At 38.7% G+C, this 23,507-nt stretch overlaps 1 protein-coding gene across 1 annotated transcript in view; it reads left to right on the forward strand.

Moving 5' to 3' along the window:
* Positions 1-23,507, forward strand: part of CTNNAL1 (catenin alpha like 1) — a 58,833-nt gene that overhangs the window by 2,602 nt on the left and 32,724 nt on the right. The window contains exons 2-4 of the mRNA XM_014834463.3: positions 13,568-13,757; positions 19,681-19,868; positions 21,464-21,583. Coding sequence (XP_014689949.2) covers positions 13,568-13,757; positions 19,681-19,868; positions 21,464-21,583 — 498 coding nt within the window. The remainder of the gene's footprint in view (positions 1-13,567; positions 13,758-19,680; positions 19,869-21,463; positions 21,584-23,507) is intronic.

Raw genomic sequence — 23,507 nt, forward strand, 5'->3', positions numbered from 1 at the left:
GAATATGTTTTTTTAAAAAAGATTGGCACCTGAGCTAACGTCTGTTGCCAATCTTTTTTTTCTTCTTCTCCCCGAAGCACCCTCAGTACACAGTTGTGTATTTTTAGTTGTGGGTCCTTCTAGTGGTGGGATGTGGGACGCCGCCTCAACATGGGCCTGACGAGCAGTGCCATGTCCACGCCCGGATCCGAACCAGCAAAACCCTGCGCTGCCGAAGCGGAGCATGCGAACGTAACCACTCGGCCACTGGGCCAGCCCTCCACGAGAAGGTTTTAAGCAAGCTTTTGTTGTATGCTTACTGGTTGCCGCTCTTTGAAGGCCTTGCATTCTGGTTGGGAGACAGGACATGTACAAAATAGCACATGCCAAGTGTCAAATGAACATCATCAATGGTAAGTGCTCTAAGAGCCCGAAAAGGCACGCCTGGGTTAGGAACGATGCTGTAGAGGAGACAGGGTCTGGAGGTGAACAAGTAGGACTAGCATTGTACAATTTAGTGAGTTTTAAATAGTTTCTACTCTGATAGCTTCTAACCACTTCTGACTTCAAGTAAAAAGTTGTAAGTTTCTACCCTTATTCTAGGAATGCAAGGTTGAGTCAATATTAGACAAATGTATACCATTTTCTGCATTCACATATTAGAAAAGCTTTGTGTTCTTAACCATAGGTGAAGAAAAAGCATTCATTTAAATTCAACTTCTAATTGTGATAAAAAGACTTAGCAAACTAGTAATAGAAGAAACTTCCTTAACCTGTTAAAGAGTAACTACAGAAAACCTACAGTCAATATCATAGCAACAAGTCAAATTTATTATTATTTTTATATTTATTTTTAAAATATTTTTATTTGTTTTATAGTACTTTTTTTTTTTTTTTTTTTTGGCTTGAGGAAGATTGGCCTGGAGCTAACATCTGTGCCAGTCTCCCTCTATTTTGTATGAGGAATGCCCCCACAGTGTGGCTTGATGAGCGGTATGTTGGTCCATACCTGGGATCTGAACTGCAAAGCCCAGGCTGCTGAAGTGGAGCATGAGAATTTACCCACTACACCACTGGGCCAGCCTGCAGCAAGTCAAATTTAAAACAAACATTTCCTTTAAAACCAGAAACAAGAGGAGGGATGCCTGCTATCATAGTTTCTATTCAGTGCTGTGCTAGAAATCCTAACCAGTACAACAGGACAAGGAGAAATGGAAAGTGGAAAGTCAGGAAAGGAAAAATCAAAACTGTCATTGTGATATAACTATCTACATAGAAAACTCATGAGCCTACAAATAAATTACAAAAATTAGGAGATTTAGTAAGTTCACTGAAAGTAGGATACTGAAGTCAACTGCATTTTCCCACTTTAATAACAAATAGAAAAAGTAATTCTAAAAGAAAAGACCAGCTAGAATAAAAATGACAGCAAAAAATGAAGTTCCTAGGAATATATGTACAGCAAAGGAGATGCCAGACTTCATGGAGAAAAATTAAAAATTTTGTTGAAAACCGAAGTAGATCCATATAAATGGGAGAGAAGTGCCATGTTCATGGCTAGATTGACTTGATATTATAGACATAGCAATTTTCCCTATTGATCTATAAATGTAATGAAATTCCAATGAAAATTTCAACAGGATTTTTTTGGTAGAATTTGATAAAAGCAATTCTAAAATTTATGTGAAAAAGCAAAGAGCCAAGAATAGCTAGAAGAGAAACAAGGTGGGTGGACTTGCCCTGCCAGATTTCAAGACTTTTTATAAAGCTATAATAATGAAGACAATGTGGATATAAGAGCAGATGGATAAGTAGACCAGTGAAACAAAATAGAGAACCTAGAAACAGACCCACACATATATGGAAACTTGGTAAATCACAGAATTGGCATTGCTGGTCAGTGGGGAAAGGAAGAACGTTTTTAAAAATGGGGCTGGAACAATTTGTTCTCTAAATAGAAACACATGAAATTGGATCCCTGTCTCACACCATATCCAAAAATCAGTTCCACATGGATTAAGGACATCAATATGAAAGTGAAAACTTTGACACTTTTAGGAAAAAAAAAAATAGGGCACTATCTTCACCACCTCGTGATGGGAAAGGATTTCTTAGTACACCAGAAGTACAAACTCTAAGCAAAGACTGATAAATTTGACTCCATTAAAATAAAGAATCTTTGGGGGCTGACCCCGTGGCCGAGTGGTTAAATTCGCGCACTCCACTGCAGGCGGCCCAGTGTTTCGTCGGTTCGAATCCTGGGCGCGGACATGGCACCACTCATTGAGCTACGCTGAGGTGGCGTCCCACATGCCACAACTGGAGGGACCCACAACTAAGAATATACAACTATGTACTGAGGGGCTTCGGGGGGAAAAAGGAAAAGAAATAAAATCTTTGAGAAAAAAAATGTAAAATAAAGAATCTTTGTTCATCAAAATTGAAAGGAGAAGCCATAAAGGGAGAATATGATTACAACACAAATAACCAACAAATGATTGGCAGTATGCAAAATAATAAAATGACTCCAATGAATTAAAAATAAGATTACCCATTAAAAATTGGTAAAATAAGTAGTCGTCTTGCAGAAGAGGAAACAGATATCTAAAAGATGTTCAACTTCATTAGAAACAATCAAGTACAAGTTCAAACCACAATGAGGACAAGTGTTGGTGGGGAATGTGGAGCCGATGGAAATGTCAGTAGTATAGCCATTTTGGAAAACAGTTTGATGTAATCTATTGAAGTTGAAAGTGAGTATTACCTATGGCCCAGCAAATCCACTCCAAAATCCATACCCCTGGAGAAACTCCTGCACGTGTGTTGGAGACATGCATTGGAATGCTGATTGTCTTTTTACTTCTAATGGCCCCAAACTGGGAACTACCCAAATGTCTTTTAATAGTAGGATGTTTAAATAAATTGCACTATGTTCATACAATGAGCTACTATACAGAAGTGAAATGGATGAACCGCAGCTGTAATTATCAACATGGATAAATTTCAAAAACATAATGTTGAGTGAAAAAAATTAAAGGTTCAAAACCAGGCAAAACAAAAATCGTATATCATTTAGGGATATAACATATATGCAATAGTTATAATAAAGGAGTGATAAGCACAAAATCAGGACAGTAGTTCCTTCTGGGGGAAGGGAGCAGGGTGATATAGAAAGGGAGGGGCCCACAGGGCACATGGGCTGTCAGAGGTGCTGGCAGTGTTCTCTTAAGCTTGGTGGTGGGTGCATTTGTCTCTTTTTCATTTCTTTAAAACCGAACGTGTGCATATTATATACATTCACTTGTTATATATTTTCTAATTCAGGTAGTTTTTTTGAAAGCCCTAGGTTAATTCCCAAACACATTTTCTGCGGAGCAACTCCCCACATTCTTTAATAATCACTTTATTCTTCCTGTCAAAACTCCCACTCCCAGTCTTATGTTTTTATCCAAGGAAGGGAAGAGAGAGATCTGCCACATAGCTCCACCCTAATGTGGAATGTTTTTCTACCACCCACTAGTCTTTTCCTGTCCATGATAGATTTAGTTCAGACCCTTTACATTTCTAAGGTAGCTCATTTCGTCTTCCCATTTCTCTCTGTATTGTCCTGGAAGATTTTCAGGATCCTTGTCTCACTAAGTTGGAGATGAATACAGTACAGATGGGGCCTTCTTTGCTGATGTGTGTTTGTGAATATATGGGTGTGTGTGTGTGTGTTTATTGAGGTCATACTGGCTTGTAACATTGTGTAGATTTTAGGTGTACATTATTATATTTCAGCTTCTGTATAGACTGCGTGTTCACCACCAATAGTCTAGTTTTTGTCATCAGTATACATGTGTTCCCCTTTATCCCTTTTGCCTTCCCCCTACCCACTTCTACTCTGGTAATCACTCATCTGTTCTCCTTATCTATGTGTTTATCTTCCACATATGAGTGAAATCATACAGATTTTGTCTTTCTCTGTCTGACTTATTTCGCTTAGTACAATACCCTCAATGTCCATCCATGTTGTTGCAGATGGCACGATTTTGTCTTGTTTTTATGACTGAGCAGTATTCCACTGTGTATAGCAACCACCTCCTCTTCATCCGTTCATCCGCTAATGGGCACTTGGGTTACTTCCACGTCTTGGCTATTGTGAATAATGCTGCGGTGATCATAGGGTTGCATAAATCTCTTTGAATTGTTGATTTCATGTTCTTTGGCTAAATACCCAGTAGTGGGATAGCTGGGTCATGTGGTATTTTATTTTTAATTTTTTGAGAAATTTCCATACCGTTTTCCATAGTGGCTGTATATATGTGTGTGTTTTTGTTGTTGTTGTTGTTGAGGAAGACTGACCCTGAGCTAACATCTGTTGCCAGTCTTTCTCTTTTTGCTTGAGGAAGATTCACCCTGAGCTAACAGCTGTGCTAATCTTCCTCTATTTTGTATGTGGGTTGCCTTCACAGCATGGCTTACAAGTGGTGTAGGTCTGCACCCAAGATCCAAACCGGTGAACCCTGGGCCACTGAAGCGGAGCATGCCAAACTTAACCACTATGCCATGGGGCTGGCACCTATATATATGAGTGTTTTTAACTGCAAAGATAAAACACATAAAATTCAAACAATAAAATGGTATATAAAGTGAGTGAAAGGCCTCTTTTAAAGCACATCCCATGATTTACTGTGTTTTCTTCCATATTGGTTTCCATAGCTGATTAGCTGATTTTTATGTCTAATAATTTTGAGAACTTACTGATGGGTTAAGCCCAGAGATGAGCTTCTCCATCCTGGGCTGGCTCCTTTATTCTTCACCTCAGGGGAAATCAGGCTTTGTTCTTTTCTCTGGGCTACAACCATTTCTTTTTTTCTTCCTGGTCTTCTGTTGCTTTCTTGCCTCCCCACAAAATAAGTAAATAAGCTAAGAAAATCCATTTCAATCAAGAGATTACTGTCATTTATTCTAGAAAATAAGAATAACATCACAAACATGAGGGAAGAACAGAGATTTTAGAAATGTAGACAGTGTAACAATATCTTACAATTAGGTAGTGCTAACTGTATACCAGATGCTATTCTAAAGTACTTTATTTACATTTACTAATTTATTCCCCACAGTGATTTTATGAGATGGGTACTGTTATTCCTGTTTTTACAGATGAGAACACTGAACCACAGAAAGGTTGGATAACTTGCCACACAGTCACGTGGTGGAGTCAGAATTCAAACCTGCCAGAGTTCATCTTCTTGACTACTAGGATATACTTTGTTGGCGATTGGTACTTCTTGACACTCTTTGTTAGAAGGTGTAAAGTAAGCCCTAGTTCTTATTCTTTTATCCTGAAACAGTGTTCTTAAATACATCAGATCCTCTTTCTTCCCCCTGGGATGCCTTCTCTGCCCTCTTTTCCGCTTCATTCAGGCTTTCTCTAGACTCCGGTGTCTGGGCAACTCCAGGTTGTGACTCCAAATTTAGTATGCCTCCTATTTTTGCAGAACAATGCTAAAATTATATTTGGCACATTGTAATTTACAAGGTATTTTCACCAGCTGTCTTTCCCTTGATCCTTGACATAATCCTGGGAGGTAACAGGCATTACAGTGAGTAAGGGTGTAGACAGTTTACTGACTGTAACCTTGGGCAAATTCCTGACCTTTTCAAATTTCTGGTTACCTGTAAAATGAGAGTAATAATAGTATCTATTTCATAGAGATGTAAACATTAAATGGATTAATGGCCTTAAAACATGTAGAATAGTGCTTGCTATTGTTGTGCTTAATGTTAAATGTTAACTAGTCTTATTTTTTGCGTGATAAGGGAATTGAAATTTGATCTCACTTTTGTAAAACTGTGTGTTTAAGTATGTATGTGTATAAAACAAGACTGAAAAGAATTATGCCAGAATGCTCACCGGCCACTGGGATGATTTTTATTTCTTTAGGCTTTCCTATATTTCCGATGGTTTTGGGGTTTTTTTGTTTGTTTTTTGTTTTTAAACAATTAATGTGTAGAACTTTTGAACCTCTCTTTTAAAAAGTTTGAAAATAATTTTAGGACATAAGTAGAGCTCTTAGTAGGACTTTTATAAATGGACTTGGCTTCACTAAATGTTAGTTTTAAAGGCATGACCCGTATTTGGATTGAATATTTTCCAGACTGCTTCAAGTAAGAGGAAGACAGCCACACCTAGTTATGCACTGGGGAGGATGCTTGTAGTGAAAGCAAAATGTGTGTTTTGGAACTGAACAGCAGTTGGTATTTTATCCTAATTGCAGGATCTTTTCTTTATAATTGAAATTTTAAAACTTTCTGTAAATAAGGGATTTAACAAACACAACTTAAACTTCCTTTACTCCAGAGTCTCTACCAACGTGGTCGTTTGGAATAGTCAGCAGTGGTCAAGCCTTCTGTTCTCCAGGTGGTATAAGAGTCCCCTAGTCTATCAGGTGTGGGGAACGACTAAGCCGGTGCTAATAGGATTCATTTTTGTTTCTCTGCTTCCCGGCATCATGACCCACAGTCATCCTCAAAATTCAACCATAGAAACTCTTCTTTGATGTAATTACCTAATGGGCTTTTAGATAATATTTTATTTTGAAGAAAGTGTTCTGCACTCCTTCAAAAAACAATTGGAAAGATTGAAAACCTCCGCTAAAGGAAAAGAGTACTGGGTGGGTTTTGGTGTCACATAAACCTGGGTTCAAATTCTAAACTAGGCTACTTCTTAGCTCTGCGAGTCAAGTACTTAATTTCACTCAGCCTCAGTTTTCTTATATTTAATGATAATTAAGGATTAAATAAGAGAGCTAATTATAATATACCTTTGAATGCTTACCATAAACTAGGTACTGAGTTAAACGCAGTCCTGGCATCATTTCATTTAATTCTCTTCTCAGCACGTGAGGCAGAGAAAGCAGTGTGGCTAAGTGGTTAAGAGGTTAGGCTCTGGAGTCAGACTGTCTGGATTTCAATCCTAATTCTCCTATTCGCCTTCATCTCCACTTTCCTCATTTATAAAATGGGGATAATATTAGTACATATTTTATTGGGACTTGGTAAGATGTAATAGGGTAGTATTTTAAAGTATGGACTCTGCATCATTATCCTGACACCAAAGCCAGATGAGGACACTACAAGGAAAGAAACCTACAGGGATCAGGCCAATATCCCTGATAAATATAGATGAAAAATTCTCAACAAAATACTAGCCAACCAAATTCAATAGCACTTTAAAATGGTCATACACCATAAACAAGTAGGTTTTATTCCTGGGATGCAAGGATGATACAACATATGTGAATCAATAAATGTGATAAACCACATTAATAGAATGAAAGATAAAAGTCATATGAACATTTCAATAGATGCAGAAAAAAGTGTTTGACAAAATTCAACATCCTTGCATGATAAAAACTCTCAACAAATTGGGTACAGAAGGAATGTACCTCAACATAATAAAGCAATATATGACAAGCCCACAGCTGACATCATCCCCAATGGTGAAATGTTGAAAGCTTTTCCTCTCAGATCAGGAACAAGAGAAGGAGGGCCACTCTCACCACTCCTATCCAACACAGTACTGGAAGCCCCGGCTAGGGCAGTCAGGCACGCAAGAGGAATAAAAGGCATCCAGGTCAGAAGGGGAGAAGTAAAATTGTCTATTTGCAGCTGATGTGATCTTATATATAGAAAGTGCTAAAGACGCCACCAAAAAACTGTTAGAGCTAATAAATGAATTCCGTGAAGTTGCAGGATAAAAAATCAACATGCAGAAATCAATTGTGTTTCTATATGCTAACAATGAAATATCTGAAAAAGATATAAAACAATCACATTTACAATAGCATGAAAAACAATAAAATACTTAAGAATAAATTTAACCAAGAAGGTGAAAAATCTTACACTGAACACTGTAAGACTTTGATGAAAGAAATTGAAGAGCACATATAAATGGAAAGATATTGTGTGCTCATAGATTGGAAGAATTAATATTATTAAAATGTCTGTACTACCCAAAGCCGTCTATAGATTCAATGCAATCCCTATCAAAATAACAATGGCATTTTTCACAGAAATGGAAAAAGAATTTTAAAATGAGTAGGGAAGCACGAAAGACCCTGAATAGCCAAAGCAATCCTGAGACAGAACAAAGCCGGAGGCATCACACTTGCTGATTTCAAACTATAAAACAAAGCTATATAATCAAAGCAGTATGCTATGGCATAAAAATAGACACATAGTCCAATGGAACAAATCAAGAGCCCAGAAATAAATCCATGCATGTATGGTCAAATAATACTTGACAGGGGAGCCAAGAATACTTAATAGGGAAAGGCTAGTTTCTTCAATAAATGGTGTTGGGAAAACTGGATAATCACATGCAGAGGAATGAAATTGGAGCCCTGTCTTACACACTAACAGAAATTAACTTGAATTGGATTAAAGACTTAAATGTAAGACCTGAACCCATAAAATTCCTAGAAGAAAACATAGGGAAACATCTCGACATTGGTCTTGGCAATGATTTTTTGGATAAAGCACAAGTAACAAAAGCAAAATAAACAAGCAGGACTACATCAAACTAAAAAGCTTCTGCATAGCAAAAGAAGCAATCTACACAATGAAAAGACAACCTATGGAATGGGAGAAAGTATTTGCAAACCATCTATTTGGTGAGGGGTTAATATGCCAAATATATAAGGAACTCATACAACTCAATAGCAAAAGAACCACAATCTGATTTAAAAATGAGCAGAGGAAGTGAATAGACATTTTCCTAAAGAAGACAGACAAACGGCCAAGAGGTACATGAAAAGATGCTCAGCATCACTAATTATGAGGGGAATACAGATCAAAATCACGAGATATTACCTCACACCCCTTACAATTGGCTATTAAAAAAGATAAGATAGCAAGTGTTGGCAAGGATGTGGAGAAAAGGGAACCTTTATGTGCTGTTGGTGGGAACGTAAATTGTTACAGCCACTATGAAAAACAGTTTGGAGGCTCCTCAAAAAATTAAAAATAGAACTAACATATGATCCAGCAATCCTGCTTCTCGGTGTTTATCCAAAGGAAATGAAATCAGGATCTTGAAGAGATGGCTGCACTCCCATTTTCTATGCAGCATTATTCACAGCAGTCAAGCTATGGAAACAACCTAAGTGTCTGGCTGTGGATGAATGGATAAAGAGGGTGTGGTATAAATATACAATGGAATATTATTCAGCCATGAGAAAGAAGGAAATCCTGCCATTTGTGACAATGTGGATGGACCTTGAGGGCATTATGCTAAGTGAAATAAGTCAGATAGAGAGGGCAAATACTGTATGATCTCACATATATGTGGAATCTGAAAAAGCTGAACTTACAGAAATGGAGAGTAGGATGGTGGTTGCCAGGGGCTGGGTGCTGGGGAAAATGGAAAGGAGCTTAGTCAAAGGGTACAAGTTTCTAGTTATAAGATGAATAAGTTTTGGGGACACTTGAGCAGCCGGATGCAGAGGCTGATATGAGGAACTAAGGCGTCTGACCACCAGCTAGCAAGGATCTGAGGTCTCCTGCTAACAGATAGACATGTGAATGATCTAGAACCACCTAGGTAAGCCCCTCCCAAATTCCTGACACACAGAAACTAAATAATACATGTTTGCTGTTTTAAACCATTAAGTTTGGTGGTAATTTGTTTTGCAGCAGTAAATAACGAATGCAATCTCAAATGTATGTTTTTTAAAAGAATACTCTCTTCTGGGAGAAAAGTAGATTGCTAAAGTGGCAAAAGTGGAAGGAGGGAGACCAGTTAGGAAGCTGTTGCAATAGTCCAGGTAAAAGATGACGATGTGGCTTAAAATAAGGCAGCAACAGTCAAGATGGAGAAAAATGGATGAATTGGGCAAAGTCTTGAATATGACTTGCTTGATAGATTAGACTGGTGCTGTCAAAGATGACCCCTAAACTTGTGGCATGAAAAATGGGGTGCACTGGCATGACACTAACATCTCTATGTGGCAGGCACAGAAAAATATTTTACGTAAATAACCTAATTTAAGCCCTACAATAATCTTAGTATGTAGGCACTACTTTATCTCCTTTTTACAGATAAGAAAACCAGCATTAAAAGATGCTTATTTAAGGTTGCACAGCTATGAAGTGCTTTCCTAACACCATTTATTGAAGAAACTATCCTTTCCCTATTGAGTATTCTTGTCTCCCTTGTTAAATAGTTGACCATATACATGTGGATTTATTTCTAGGCTCTGTTCCATTGGACAAGATTCAGAGTCAGACAACTGACTCCAAGGCCATACTTTATTTTTCAAGCTTTACTGAGATATGATTGACACGTAACATTGTGTAAATTTAAGGTGTACAACATGATGATTTGATACACACATATATTGCAAATGATTACCGTAACAGGATTAGTTAATAACCTCCATCACCTCACATAACTATCTTTTTGTTGTTGTTTTCTGGTGGTGGTGAGAACATTTAAGATCTACTCTCTTAGCAACTTTCAAGCATATAATACAGTATTATTAACTACAGTCACCATGCCTTATTTTGTAATGATCTGTCTCTTTCAGTCCAAGCTGGTGGTGTTTCTCCTGACATACTTATCTTAAAAATTTTTTGGGTCTCCTGTGAATCTTATTGGGCTCACTCCATTAGACAAACCATACCCACAAGTCTCTCTGCGATAAGCCCTTCTCTAACTTGGGCTTCTGCTGGGTCTCCTGAGGAACAACCTTCTTATAAGACCTGTTGTTTGACTGAATGGATCTGTGGAATACCACCTTGAATCTTTCTGAGACATTAATATAAGATTTTATAGTCATACTCAGCTTCATCTTTAGACCTTGCTTTCCTGACAGTGCCCTGGATTTTATTTTTGCCTGGAAGCCGTTCTTAATTTTAGCATCATTTGCCCTCTGGAGAAGCTAGGAATTTTCAAATCCAATAAACCCTGGCTTCTTTTTAATAGCTACTGTCTCTCCTCTTACATTTTACTGTAAGCAAAAAGAAACCAAGTGGCACCTACAAAATCTGCCTTGAAATCTTCTTAGCTAGATCACCCAGTTCATTAGGTATATTTTCTAATTTCCATGTTACTGAGGGTGACTTTCTGCCACCACATAACAAGGATCCTCTTTTCTCCAGTTTCCAATAAGATTTTTTCACCTGTAGCCTCCTCAATGGTCATCATGCTTCTACAAAGTTTTTTCACCTCTCTTCTAGCTTTTCTTAACTGCTCAAAATCTTTTCAGCTCCCACTGCTCAACTGCAAAGCTCCTCCCACATTCTACATTTTGTTACAGCACTGCCCCAGTTCCAGGTACCAAAATATGTGTTAATTATCTATTAATAACAAATGACCCCAAATTTAGTGCCGTAAAACAATAAACGTTTATCATCTCATGGTTTCTTTGGGTCAAGAATTCTGGAGTGATTTCACTGGTGATTCTGGATTAAGCTCTTTCATAAGATTGAAATCCAGATGTTGGCTGAGCCCATAGTAATGCAAAGGCTTGGCTGGGGCTGGAGAATCTGTTCCCAGGTTCACTCATCTGGCTGTTTGCAGGGAGCCTTGGTTCTTCACTTTCTTTTGGCCAGAGGCCTCAGTTTCTTACCATGTGGGACTCTCCATAGGGTTGCTTGAGTGTCCTCCACAATATGGTATCTGGTTTTCTCCCCCAGGGATTGATCCCAGAGGGAGAGAGTGAGATGGAAGTCACAACATGTCTTATGACCTACCCTCAGAAGTACACTATTGCTTCCACTTTCTTCTGTTTATTAGAAATGAATCACTAAATTTAGCCCACACTTAAGGGGAGAGAAATGAGGCTCCACCTCTTGAAAGGAGAAATATCAAAGAATTTGGGGGCACATTTTAAAACCACTACAGAGATTATACCACTTTCCTGCTTAAAAACCCTTCGGTGGCTTCCTGACACACTTAGAATAAAATACAAACTCTTTACTCCAATTCGCAGCCTTATGTGGCTGGCCCCTGCCCACCTGTTGGGTATCAGTGTTGCACTTGCCCTCTTACCCACTGTTCTTTAGCCACTTCTGGCCTTACCTCATTCCTTGAACAGGACAGGCTCATCCCTAAGGGACCCTCCACCCCATCCCCCTCTTTTTTTTTTTTTTTAACAGTTATTTCTTCTCTCTAAAATGCTTCATCCCCTGATGTTGGCCATCCTGGCTACTTGATATCATTTAGATTTCAGCTTAAATATGATTTCCTCATAGAAGGAAGATCAACTAATCTCAGGTCTCTACACATACTTTCTATCACATTACCCTATTTTAATACTTTGCATAGCATTTATGTTAAAAAATTTTTTACTTACCTATTTTTGTGATTATTGTATCTCCCTTCTACTAGAGTGTAATCTCCATGAGAGCGTGGGCCTTTTCTTTCTTGTGCATTGCTGTTTCATCATCGCCTAGAATTCTATTTGGCGTGTGATAGGTGTGCAACAAATATATTTTGTGTAATCGAGTTATTGTTATTCTACTAGACTGTGAACCAAATGGGGTCAGGATTGTGTTAGTCTCGTTCACTGATGCGTACTCAGGATGTGGCATCTAGGAAATATTCAGAATTTGAGAAGCAATACTATAGATGAGGGAATTGAGAGAGAGAAAGTAAATTTCCTCGGTCATTTAGCTAGTAATGGCAGAGCCAAGACTCAAACCCAGGCCTTCCTGATTCTAAACTATTAATACCATAACATATAAAGTGCTGGCACATCGAGTTGCTCAGAGTGATTCCTTTGCTCTTAATTCTCTATTTTAGTCTTTGTTAATATACTCATATAAATAATTTTAAAGTTATACTCAGTGGACATGTACTATGTGAGATCTGTATTTTTGATGTAACATTCTTTAAATAGTTTTTTATGTCAGCAAACTTTATGTACTAATTTTCTAAGATATTTTGAAGATTTATGTTTGTTTCAACCAGCTTAACTTGTCACCTTTTGTATTTTATTTCAGGGCCTGGAACCAAGTGTTAAAACTGTTGGTATTTCATTTACTTTGAGTGTACAACAAAACTTAGAGAAATATAGAACAGATTAAAACGGTCATTCTGAAGGATCTAGTTAATTCAGTAAACATGTATGGCACACGTACCATTCTGTGCAGCCCTTGCACTGTGCTAGGCAATGGAGCGGAATGCAAGGTGAAGAAGATGCTGTCTCTGCTCTCACAGCTGCTTGAGTCATAGTAGAGGAAATTAGACCCAAAGTGCTTTGGTTTTCTGCGGATTCTGTGAATGTAATAATCCATCCAGTCCTGCTTTTCTCCTGTCTTTAAGATTTATTGAAATATCTGGAGGGCTTCTGGAACTGTGTGCCCCAGATAACTGCCCTCAGGTACGCTTGGAATTGTTACCATGGAAACATTGTCCTGAGGAGGGATGCAGGATGCTTTGCTGCTTGTCTCTGGGTTGAAGCATTAGAACTATCAATTTAGTCTGTTAGGCTGGTTCAGTGTGCCAGGCTTAATTTCTTTGGCTTTTCTGATAGTTTTTTTTTTTTAAGGTATTAAGATAAAATTTAAGCAAGTTGTTTTTATCTTTTATTTTCAGATCACCACACTTATTAATCATAAAGATAATACCAAAAAGTCTGATAAAACTCTGCAAGCCATTCAGCGTGTGGGACAAGCCGTCAACTTGGCAGTTGGAAGATTTGTTAAAGTAGGGGAAGCTATAGCCAATGAAAACTGGGATTTGAAAGAAGAAATAAATATTGCCTGTATTGAAGCTAAGCAAGCAGGTATGTGGATATTGAGATTGAAGCCTATTTATACTAATTTTGTTGCTTTGGATATGATGAAAAATTATTATTTTAAGTAGAGATGTGTACTGTGCTTTAGCCTTGTGATTACAGATGCCTGGGACATGAAAGGCCAGGATTAGCTTCTAGGAATATTGAACTTCTCTCTGCTCAAGTCCTAAACCTGAAACATCGAACTCTGTCACCGGGCAGGGTGGTATATTACCATTTTTCCCATTTGCCATTGAAATGTGAGAGAGACAGAGGAGTGTGAGGGTTGGACTCTGCCATTGGGGTGCACATTAGCCTACGTTGCCACCATGTTGGAAATGGAAATAAAAATTAGCATGCGCCTGTACTCTACTGCAGACAAATCATAGTGACCGCAAATTTCATGATGATCCACAATTCTCTGTAGCACAGAAGCCTGAGAGAACCTGGGGTGTTTTAATGGATACAAATAGTTCAGCTTTGTTGAACTATCATTTATCCATTTATTCTTTAAATAAATATTTAGAGTGCTGGCTCTAAGCCATGAGGATATAGCCATGTACAAGTCAGTGGAAGTCTGCCCTCAAGGAGCTTGCATTCTAGTGAGGGAGCTATAACCCACTCTAGTGAGTGAGATCATAAACAATGAATAAATAAATATACAATGTCAGCTAGTGATAGTTGTCATGGAGAAAATAACAAAGTAGAGAAGGGTTAAGAGACCAGTGGAGGTATATTTTAGAGAGGGCAGGGTTTCTCAACTGCAATGCCATTGACATTTTGAGCTGGATAATTGTTTGTTGATAATTCTTTGTTGGGGGTGGGCGCTGTCCTGTGCATGGTAGAGTGTTTAGCAGAATCCCTAGCTTCTACCTATTAGATGCCAGTGGATCCCTTCTTCCCCATTGTGACAACTAAAAATGTCTCCATATATTGCTAAATGTCCTTTGAAGGGTCAAAAACGGCCCCTAGTTGAGAACTACTGAGATAGAGGGTAAGGAAGTCCCTCTAAGGAAGTAACATTGGAGCAGAGACTGCAGTGAAATGAGAGCCATGTGAATGTCGAGGGGAGGGGCATTCCTGGCAAGGAGAAGAGTGAGAACAGGTCTGGCCTTCTGGGCAATGGCAGGACTTTGCTCTGTGTTCTAAGTGTGCTGTGGGGCTAGTGGAAGGTTTTTTTGCAGGGTGGTAATGTAATCTCATTTATGTTTTGAAAGGATCGCTGGTGGCTCCTGTGTGGAGACTAGATTTTAGGAGGTGTAGGGGTGAAATCAGAGAGACCAGTTAGGAGGTTGTTGCAGTGGCCCAGGTGATAGATGATGGTGACTTAGACTAGGTGATAGCATTTGAGGTGGTGAAAAGCACATGCGTATGGATATATTGTCAAGGTGGAGCTGGCAGGATTTGCTGATAGTTTGGATGCAGCATGTGACAGAAAGAAGAGTCATGGGTAATTCCAGGGTTTGGAGTATGAACAGCTGGGTAAATCGTGGTGCTATTTACTGAGATAGGCGACGCTGAGAGAGGAGCAGGTGTTTTTGGAGAGTCATCGTGGGAGGAAGGGAGTGGGTAAGATAAGGCCAAGTAAATACAGAGGGGCCAAGCAGATCACTTGCGGTCCTGTAGGTTATATGAATGACCCCAGTGTTATTCTATAGGTGATAGATTGAGGAATTCTGAGCTGGATGAAAGAAATATAGTTTTGTGTTAGAAATCTTTCTGGCAGTATGGAGGAAATGAATGAATGAGGGTTGATTGAGAGAGAGTTGAAACTAAAGGCAGGGAGATTAGTATGGAAGCTTTTACAATAAGCCAGGCTAAACCAAGCCAGTGTCATAGTGATATAAAGAGTAGGCAGAGGACATAAAATACTCATTAAGGTGGTTAAATAGATAGAAATGGGTTATTGATTAAAGGAAAGGGAGCATTCTGGATTGACTCTTGGGTTTTAGCCGCTCACTGGGATAGAGAACGGATTTGATGTGGGGATGGGGGGATGGCCTTATTCTATTCATAATTTATATTTTGCCTACGTTTTTAAAAGGATTTGAAACAGCTTACAATAGAAGCTATGTTCAAGAAACCCATTAAAATAGGAGATGAAAATAGATACACTGGAAACTTCAGCCAACATTGTTACTCTAATTAATCATAAAATTTATCTTTGTATTTCCTGGAAGGCAAGACAAAAATGTGGGAAAGAAAGGGTTATGTAATTCTCATTGTTTGTTGAAAGGAAACAAGCCAGCTTGTCAAAAGGAGAGTGACTTTTTTCCTGGCGCTAAATTATTGTGTGGGCACTTATACAACAGACATTACATAATGCAGTGGACAACTCAACAGAAAATGTAGAGATATTCTTCACATTATTGTTTCTTATAGCAGCCCTTAATTAAAGCAAGAGTAGAGGTTTATAAATGAAAGGGCAACCTGAGTCCTACTCACCTTATTGGCTTTGTAGCACGCACCGTGCTCGGGTTGGGTGAGAGAAGAGGCTGTGGTCTGCGGAGCTGAGCTCCAGTAACTGGTGCTCTGCGTGTGCCGTGAGCCCAGGCAGCTCCACAGAGGAGTCTTTCTGAAGCCTGATGTCATGGGCTCCACATGTTGTCTCTTCCCACATGAAGTGCCCTTTCCTTTCTTGAGAATGGCTCCTTATAATCGCTCAGGGAAGAGAATGAGAATGGTGCCTCCTGGAGTTGTATGATCTGGAAGCCCTATTTTCTCTTAATATGTGCAAATTTAAGAATTAACTTAAATCACTGCTGAAGTGTTTCTAGCCCTCTGAACCCATAGCAATCGTTTTCTCCTCTGGACAGCTTAGAATTCACTGGAGGAAAACAACATAAAATAGTGATCGTGAACTGGGGCTTTGGAGTCACACTGCCTGGATTTCAGGCCCAACTCTGCCATTCTCTGGCAGTGTGATACTGAGCAAGCTATTAAACTTTTCATACCTCAGTTTTCTCATCTATAAAATGGGGATAATGTTAGTGTTTATAGAAGTGTTTTGATGTAATGCATTTGGCATATAGAAAGTGCTCAGTAAATATTGTCATTATAATTATTAGTTTTTTACATATCTTTCCCTGTGTTGAACTCTGCATTGTCTTTTTACTTTCTTTTTTTTTTTTTGAGGTATAATTGACACACTACATTATGTTAGTTTCAGGTGTACAACATAATGATTGGATATTTGTATATATTGCAAAATTATCGCCACAATAAATGTAGTTAACATTGTCATCATACATAGTTATAATTTTTTTTTCTTGTGATGAGGACTTTTAAAATGTACTCTCAGCAACTTTCAAATATGCAATACAGTAGTATTAACTATAGTCACCGTGTTGTATGTTACATCCCCAGGACTTATTTATTTTATAATCGAAAGTTTGTACCTTTTGACTTCACTCATTTCATCCACCCCTCACTGTGTTTTTACTTTTTACTTGGCTACTAGTCAGGTTTTATATTTTATATGGGAGCTCAGTACTCAATAAATATTTGTTTTTGAATGATTTTGGGTTTTTGCATTAAGACACAACACTAACTAGTTACATATAACAAGTTAAAAATGACAAGAAATGCTATAAATGACAGGAAGCTATAAAACAGCTTTGTGACTTTTTCAGAGAGCTAATTTCTGAACAGTCTACACTTTGAACAAGTTTATAATGTTAAGGAACCATTTGACCATGTTGGTGGAGCCAACCAAATGTTACCATCCCACGTACTTATGAGTTTAGTTCTTGGGGTTTAGTCAGAAAAAAGAAAGGTTAAATAATGCCGTATGTGCAGGCTCATATGTAATAGCTTTGGTGATTGAGAGCTACAGGAAAAAGTAACATTTTCCAGAGGTACAGAGGAAACATTTCTATCCTTTCAGCTGTTGCAAACTGATACTTTTCCTACTGCCCCTTTCTGTGTGCATTAAGGTTTAAATCTAAACTCTTTTTGTCTCTGTATATTTTGCTATATAAACTTTGTATTAGTTACCTATTGCTGTGTGACAAATAAGCCCAAACTTAACAACTTAAAATCATAAACATTTATTACCTCACTGAGTTTCTGAGGGTCAGGAATTAGGATGTGGCTTAACTGGCTGGTTCTGGGTCAGTGTCTCTCATGAGATGGCACTCAGAGTATTGACTGGTCCTCCATTCATCTGAAGCCTTGACCAGACTACAGGATCTGCTTTCAAGCTCGTTTTCTTGGTTGTTGGCAGGCTTCACTTCTTTGCTGGCTGTTGGCCAGAGGCCTCAGTTTCTCCCCATGCACGCCTCTCTGTAGTAATGGCTGCTTACAATGTAGCTGGCTTCCCTCAGAGAGAGAGAGAGCAACCAAACCGGCTACCTCAGTGTCTTTAATAACCTAATTTCAGAAGTGACATACCATCACTTCTGCCATACCAACCCTGGTATGATGAGGAAACAACACAAGGGTGTAAATACCGGGAAGGAGGGATCGTTGGAAGCCATCTTGGAGGCTGGCTAACACAGACTTCATCTGTTAGTAAAGCTGCTATTGCCGTGATACGTAACCGGTCCATATCTAGTGGCTTATCTTTTGGGTTTTCCTGTGTGGTTTCAAATTCCTGTTGTCAGAAACCAAATTTATCATCTGTCTCTCCATGCCCTTCTGATTTTTTTAAGTGACTTAGGTTCACAACCTCGAAGCCATTTTTTTTACTTTTCCGTTCCTTCTAATCACTCTTCAGGTACTGATTTTATGTTTTCTTTCCTCAGTATCTCTCAAATCATCTTTTTTATATTCCTATGGCTACCATCCTTACTAGGATTTTACTTGGCAAGATCCTTACTACCTCATACCCACAATTGAAATAGCTGCCTGATTAGTAGCCTGGCTTTTTGTCTCTCCTTTCCAGTCCGTTTTCTATGCTTCCACCAGACTGATCTTCCTAAGTTTTGACTTCATTATGTTACACCCTGTGGTCTGTCTGTTAATATTCGGATCCTTTCACTCTATGGCCTCACACACTGTTGGGTATATGTAATAGTATTGACTAGAGGGCTTTTATGAGAAAATCAGTCCATTATGCACCCAGGTTTATTTAGGACTTCAAAAATGATCTTGAGCATTACAAGATGATGAAACGTTTATTTTCTTAATCTTGTTAAGTTAAACAGTAAGGTTGGGAAAGAATTACAGCCTGGTTTCATTTTCGTGGAGAACAAATATTTATGTTGCTTCATTGATGGGTAATTGCTGTTACCGAAATCAGAAGGTTTGGATAGCCACAGTGAAGAAAGACCTTTTCTAGAGGGTGGGGAGTCCATTCGGTTCATGCTGGCATCACTCGAAGTCAAGCCTCTCAGCAGGCAGGCTTTGCTTTTCTTCTGTTTTCCCGCCAGAACCAGGCTGACCAGCAGATGAAACTGCTTCCCTTCACCTACGACTTATTCTTCGAGGCCCCCTTTTCACTGAGGATGCCTCCCACTCGGTTTTCTCTCCCTGGGTGTCTATAAAACCCTAACCAATATCCCCCATATTCCCCCTCTTCCCTCCACCCCCTCCCCCTTAGCCAAAGCCTTAGCAGCTGCTTACTACTCTGCTTTTAGATTCTTCTTTGCTTATTGGCTCCTGAGATTTCTCTTACTTTCCTGTGGAGCAGGAGGCTTTTTAGATCACATGGTTAACCATTCCACTGGAGACAAAAGTTAGAATGTTTTTTGAACTTGGTGAACACAAAAATTTGTCACAGCTCTTAAGCATATGCTATTATTTTCTCACTAGAGAGCCTCATGTGATAATCCTCGCCCTCATCAAGGATAATCTGTTTCTTGTTCCTGAAGGAAGACTCTGAAGCCGAGTTTCCACTCACTGAGCACGTAACCTTGAAGATTAGAGACAAGTCTGGATTAGAATTTGTGGCTTCCTCCCAATTTAACTTTTCCCTCTTGCCTTTCTTTAGGAGAAACAATTGCGGCGCTGACAGATGTCAGCAGCTTGAACCATCCAGAATCTGATGGCCAGATCACAATTTTTACGGACAAGACAGGAGTTATAAAGGCTGCAAGATTACTTCTTTCCTCGGTGACGAAAGTGTTGTTGCTGGCAGACCGAGTGGTCATTAAGCAAATAATAACATCAAGAAATAAGGTACTTGCCTTTCTGGTGTTTCTATACTTGTGTCTTTCAGGCTTGTTTTAAAAGTGTTTTTTTAAGTTAATTGTAGGCAATTTGGCAGTGCTTGTTTTTAGCGTTTATAACTTTGTAGCTTAAAATGATATTTCTTCTGTACCTGTAATTCCTAAATAGTGTGTGTACTGGGCCTAAACTTTTGAATGCAAAAAGTTTTCTCAGAAAACCGTTTTCTACTTGTTGAGGCTTATTGGTGAAAGCTTTTCATGTGTACAAATTTGGGAAGAAAAGCCAAGTGCCACGACAATGTATGTAGTAGAAACCTACTTGATAAAAATATGGAATTCCTCAGTATCTTATTTTTCCTAAGTCAGAGAGTAATACTTTATAAGCTTAAGAAAAAATTCAATCTTCTGAAACCACAGTTATCCATGCCACAAAATTTCTGCACGCGGAGTCCCTAAATATTACTGAATAATCACAGAACTTAGAGATTGGAATTAAACTCTCCCAGTCTAGAACTCTTATAGTCTCTCAGACAACGTTATGCTCCTCAGTCATCTGGGAAGCCAGGGCGTGAACAATCACTTCTCTCCCTGGAGAATATCCTAGGCAAGGAAGGGGGCCACCAGCCAGGGAAGGATTGTCCCAGTAGGGCTTGAGGAAAAACCTACCTGACGAGTGTTGAGTGAATTGCAAAGTGTAAGTTTTGAGAAAGAAATTGGAGAGGTGGATCGCACAGTGCTAGAGGAATAGGGGAAAGCTTCCTCTCTGAAAGAAGGACCTTCTGCTTGGTGGTGGCAGTCTGCCTTCTCTCTCTTCGTTGCCTGGACTTTCTGAGCTGCCAGGGCAGATTAACACGCCAAATATCCATCATATCCTCATTAAAAATAAGTAAACACAGGATATCTGTGTTTTCTTTACCTGTCTTGGTCTGACTAAAACTAATCCCGTGCTGTTATTTTAGAGAAAAGTATTTGAAAATATGTTTCACATCTATTTACTTTATTTCTAATGTCAAGAAAACACATAACGTTGCCTATTGGCTCTGCTACTGGGTCACACTCTCTCTTCACCCCTGGCTGCCCAAAGCTGCTTGGCAACTCCTGACTGACCCAGACTGTTTTCCTGCTCTTGAAGTCCCAGACCTCCCTTTCCACTCCTCACTCTGCGGGTAACCTTCCTTCCCCTTTCCTGAGAAGAATGGAGTTCCCCCAATTCTGGTTCACTGAACCTTAAAGCTTTCATCTTTTGTCCTTACCCCCTTCCTAGTTCTCTGAAGATTTTATTACTTTAGTCTTGCCCATTCCCACCTTCTCCAAACTTTGCTACGTAAATGACCTCTTGTGTATTTAGTCCTTTCTTTGACTCTTTTTCCTGTTAATTTTCAGCTAAGCCCAAGTCTGCTGTCTGAAAGCAATCATTGCCTAGAGGATTCGAACCTCTGAATCTGCTTCTCCTTTTCTGAGCCCCTCCTTCTCTGTCTTCTCTGACTCTTCCTCAACTTTCTCCTAGAATTGAGAATTTCTCTATTTTCCCGCTCTCTACTTAGCCTTGACATCTCAGTCTCTTTCATATCTACACCTGATAATAAAATATTCTCTGTTTTGCAGGTTCTTGCAACTATGGAAAGACTAGAGAAAGTGAATAGCTTTCAAGAGTTTGTCCAAATATTCAGTCAGTTCGGAAATGAAATGGTGGAGTTTGCACATCTAACTGGAGATAGACAAAACGTATGTATTGACCACATTTAAAAATCTTCAGATACATGCACTTTTCAATTTGGATGGAGGCGTGATCTTTGTGATTGTTTGAGTTGATTTCTTTGCTTATTAAATCTATAGGCTTGGTCTTGAAAGCCTTTCATAAATAAGCCAGGATAAAGTCAGTAAATCTGTATGTCTTTTTTGAACACACACATAATAGTTAAATATGTTCCCACCTCATACACTGGGAAAGGCCATATTTTGCCTTCAAGGGTCAACTCAAGTGCTTCCTTTTCTATGAAACTTTTCATTTGACTCTTCTACCAGGGCTTGGGCAAATAAATTGAGTCATCATATGTATTCTTGTAGTATTTTGTTGTGTATCTCTGTTATTATTCTTTCCGTAATTTGTTATAATTATTTTGTTATATGTTCCTGTAATTATTCTACATTAGATTAATAGCAATAACTCAAACCATTATTTATTTGCATTGGCTGTGTGTCAGGTACTTAATATACATGATCTCATTTAATTCTTAAAACATCCCTATAAAGGAGGTATTGTTATTACTGTTTTACTCATGAGGAAACTGACCCTGAGAGGATAATAAACTTTCCCAAGGTCACTCTTCTAGCGGATTGAACTCAGTTATGTCTGATTCTAAAGCCTATAGATTTCAAACTACACCATGATATTAGTTCTTTTTAGGTTTGTTCCCCAATTCAGACTCTAAGCTCCTAAATTTAGGGAGGTGTAACACCATATTTTATCCATGATTGACTTTTTCTTGTTGGGGTACTTCTGTATGAGTCCATCTTGTCAGCAGTTTAGATATATAATAATTGACATTTTCTTGAGATGATTTGGTATAGTCCCATAGACTATAATTTTGGGCATAAACTTTCCTGGTTGCAGCTGGAGTTGGAAGATGGGTATTGGCCTGGGAAGTGGCAGGCTAGATTGTGATGCTTCTTGGTACTTGGTACTTAGTCCTTCTTGGACCATCTGGGTTTTATGGAGGCCTCTGTTTTGTCCTCTGGACCAGCCCTCTAACAGATTGCCATCTTTTTCAATCACTTGCTATCACCATATAATATATGGTGTCATGTATGGCTTGTAAGTATTATGTATGGCGTATACACTTGATGTGTTGTCAGTAAGACTCACAGGTTGTTTTGCAAGAAGTCCTGTCCAGTACATTAAAGATGAGAAGAATGGGTGGAAATTTTAGAAGTGACCTCAACCTTTATTTTTGATAGGTATTCGTGGTGGGTGATATTCACTGGTAGAATACAGTCCCGTGGGATATGATCTTGTGACCTGAATTAGCTTTTGGGTTCTATGCAGTGTCCCACGTACTGGATGTAACTGTTTTTTTCTTTCCTACTAAAGAAAGCAATATTGGGATGCCAGTGAGTGAGAGTGGTATTATTTTAAGGATAACTTTGAATTGACTCTAATTTACTAAAACAAATAAAAGGCAAATCGTTCTCAAACTTTAGATGTTTGTTATTTGTTAGAAAGGGCTTTTCACTCAACTCACAAATGAAAAAAGACTAATGTGACAGGTAAAAATTTGATGTAATTCAAATTTCAGCGGCCGAAAGTAAACTTTTATTGGAACTCAGCCATGTTCATTTGTCTATGTATTGTCTAGGGCGGCTCTCACACTGCAGTGGCAGAATTAAGCAGTTTTGACAGAGACTGTATGGCCAAGAAGACCTAAAAAATTTATTTTCTGGACTTTTATTGAAAATGTTTGTTGACCTCTGGTTTAGGTAGTCATAACCAAATTATTATGAGAGCATTTGATTCTGGATAGGTCAGCACTATTCAGGCACCTTCTGTGATCGTACACATTCTGTCAAGGGCTCTGTTAAGAACAACCAAAAGAAAAAAAATGCAAAACACAGCGTGTGCCTCAGAGTGCATAATCTAGTTGGGGAAAAT

The sequence above is a fragment of the Equus asinus genome, chromosome 10, assembly GCF_041296235.1.
Source record: "Equus asinus isolate D_3611 breed Donkey chromosome 10, EquAss-T2T_v2, whole genome shotgun sequence".
Classification (NCBI taxonomy): domain Eukaryota; kingdom Metazoa; phylum Chordata; class Mammalia; order Perissodactyla; family Equidae; genus Equus; species Equus asinus.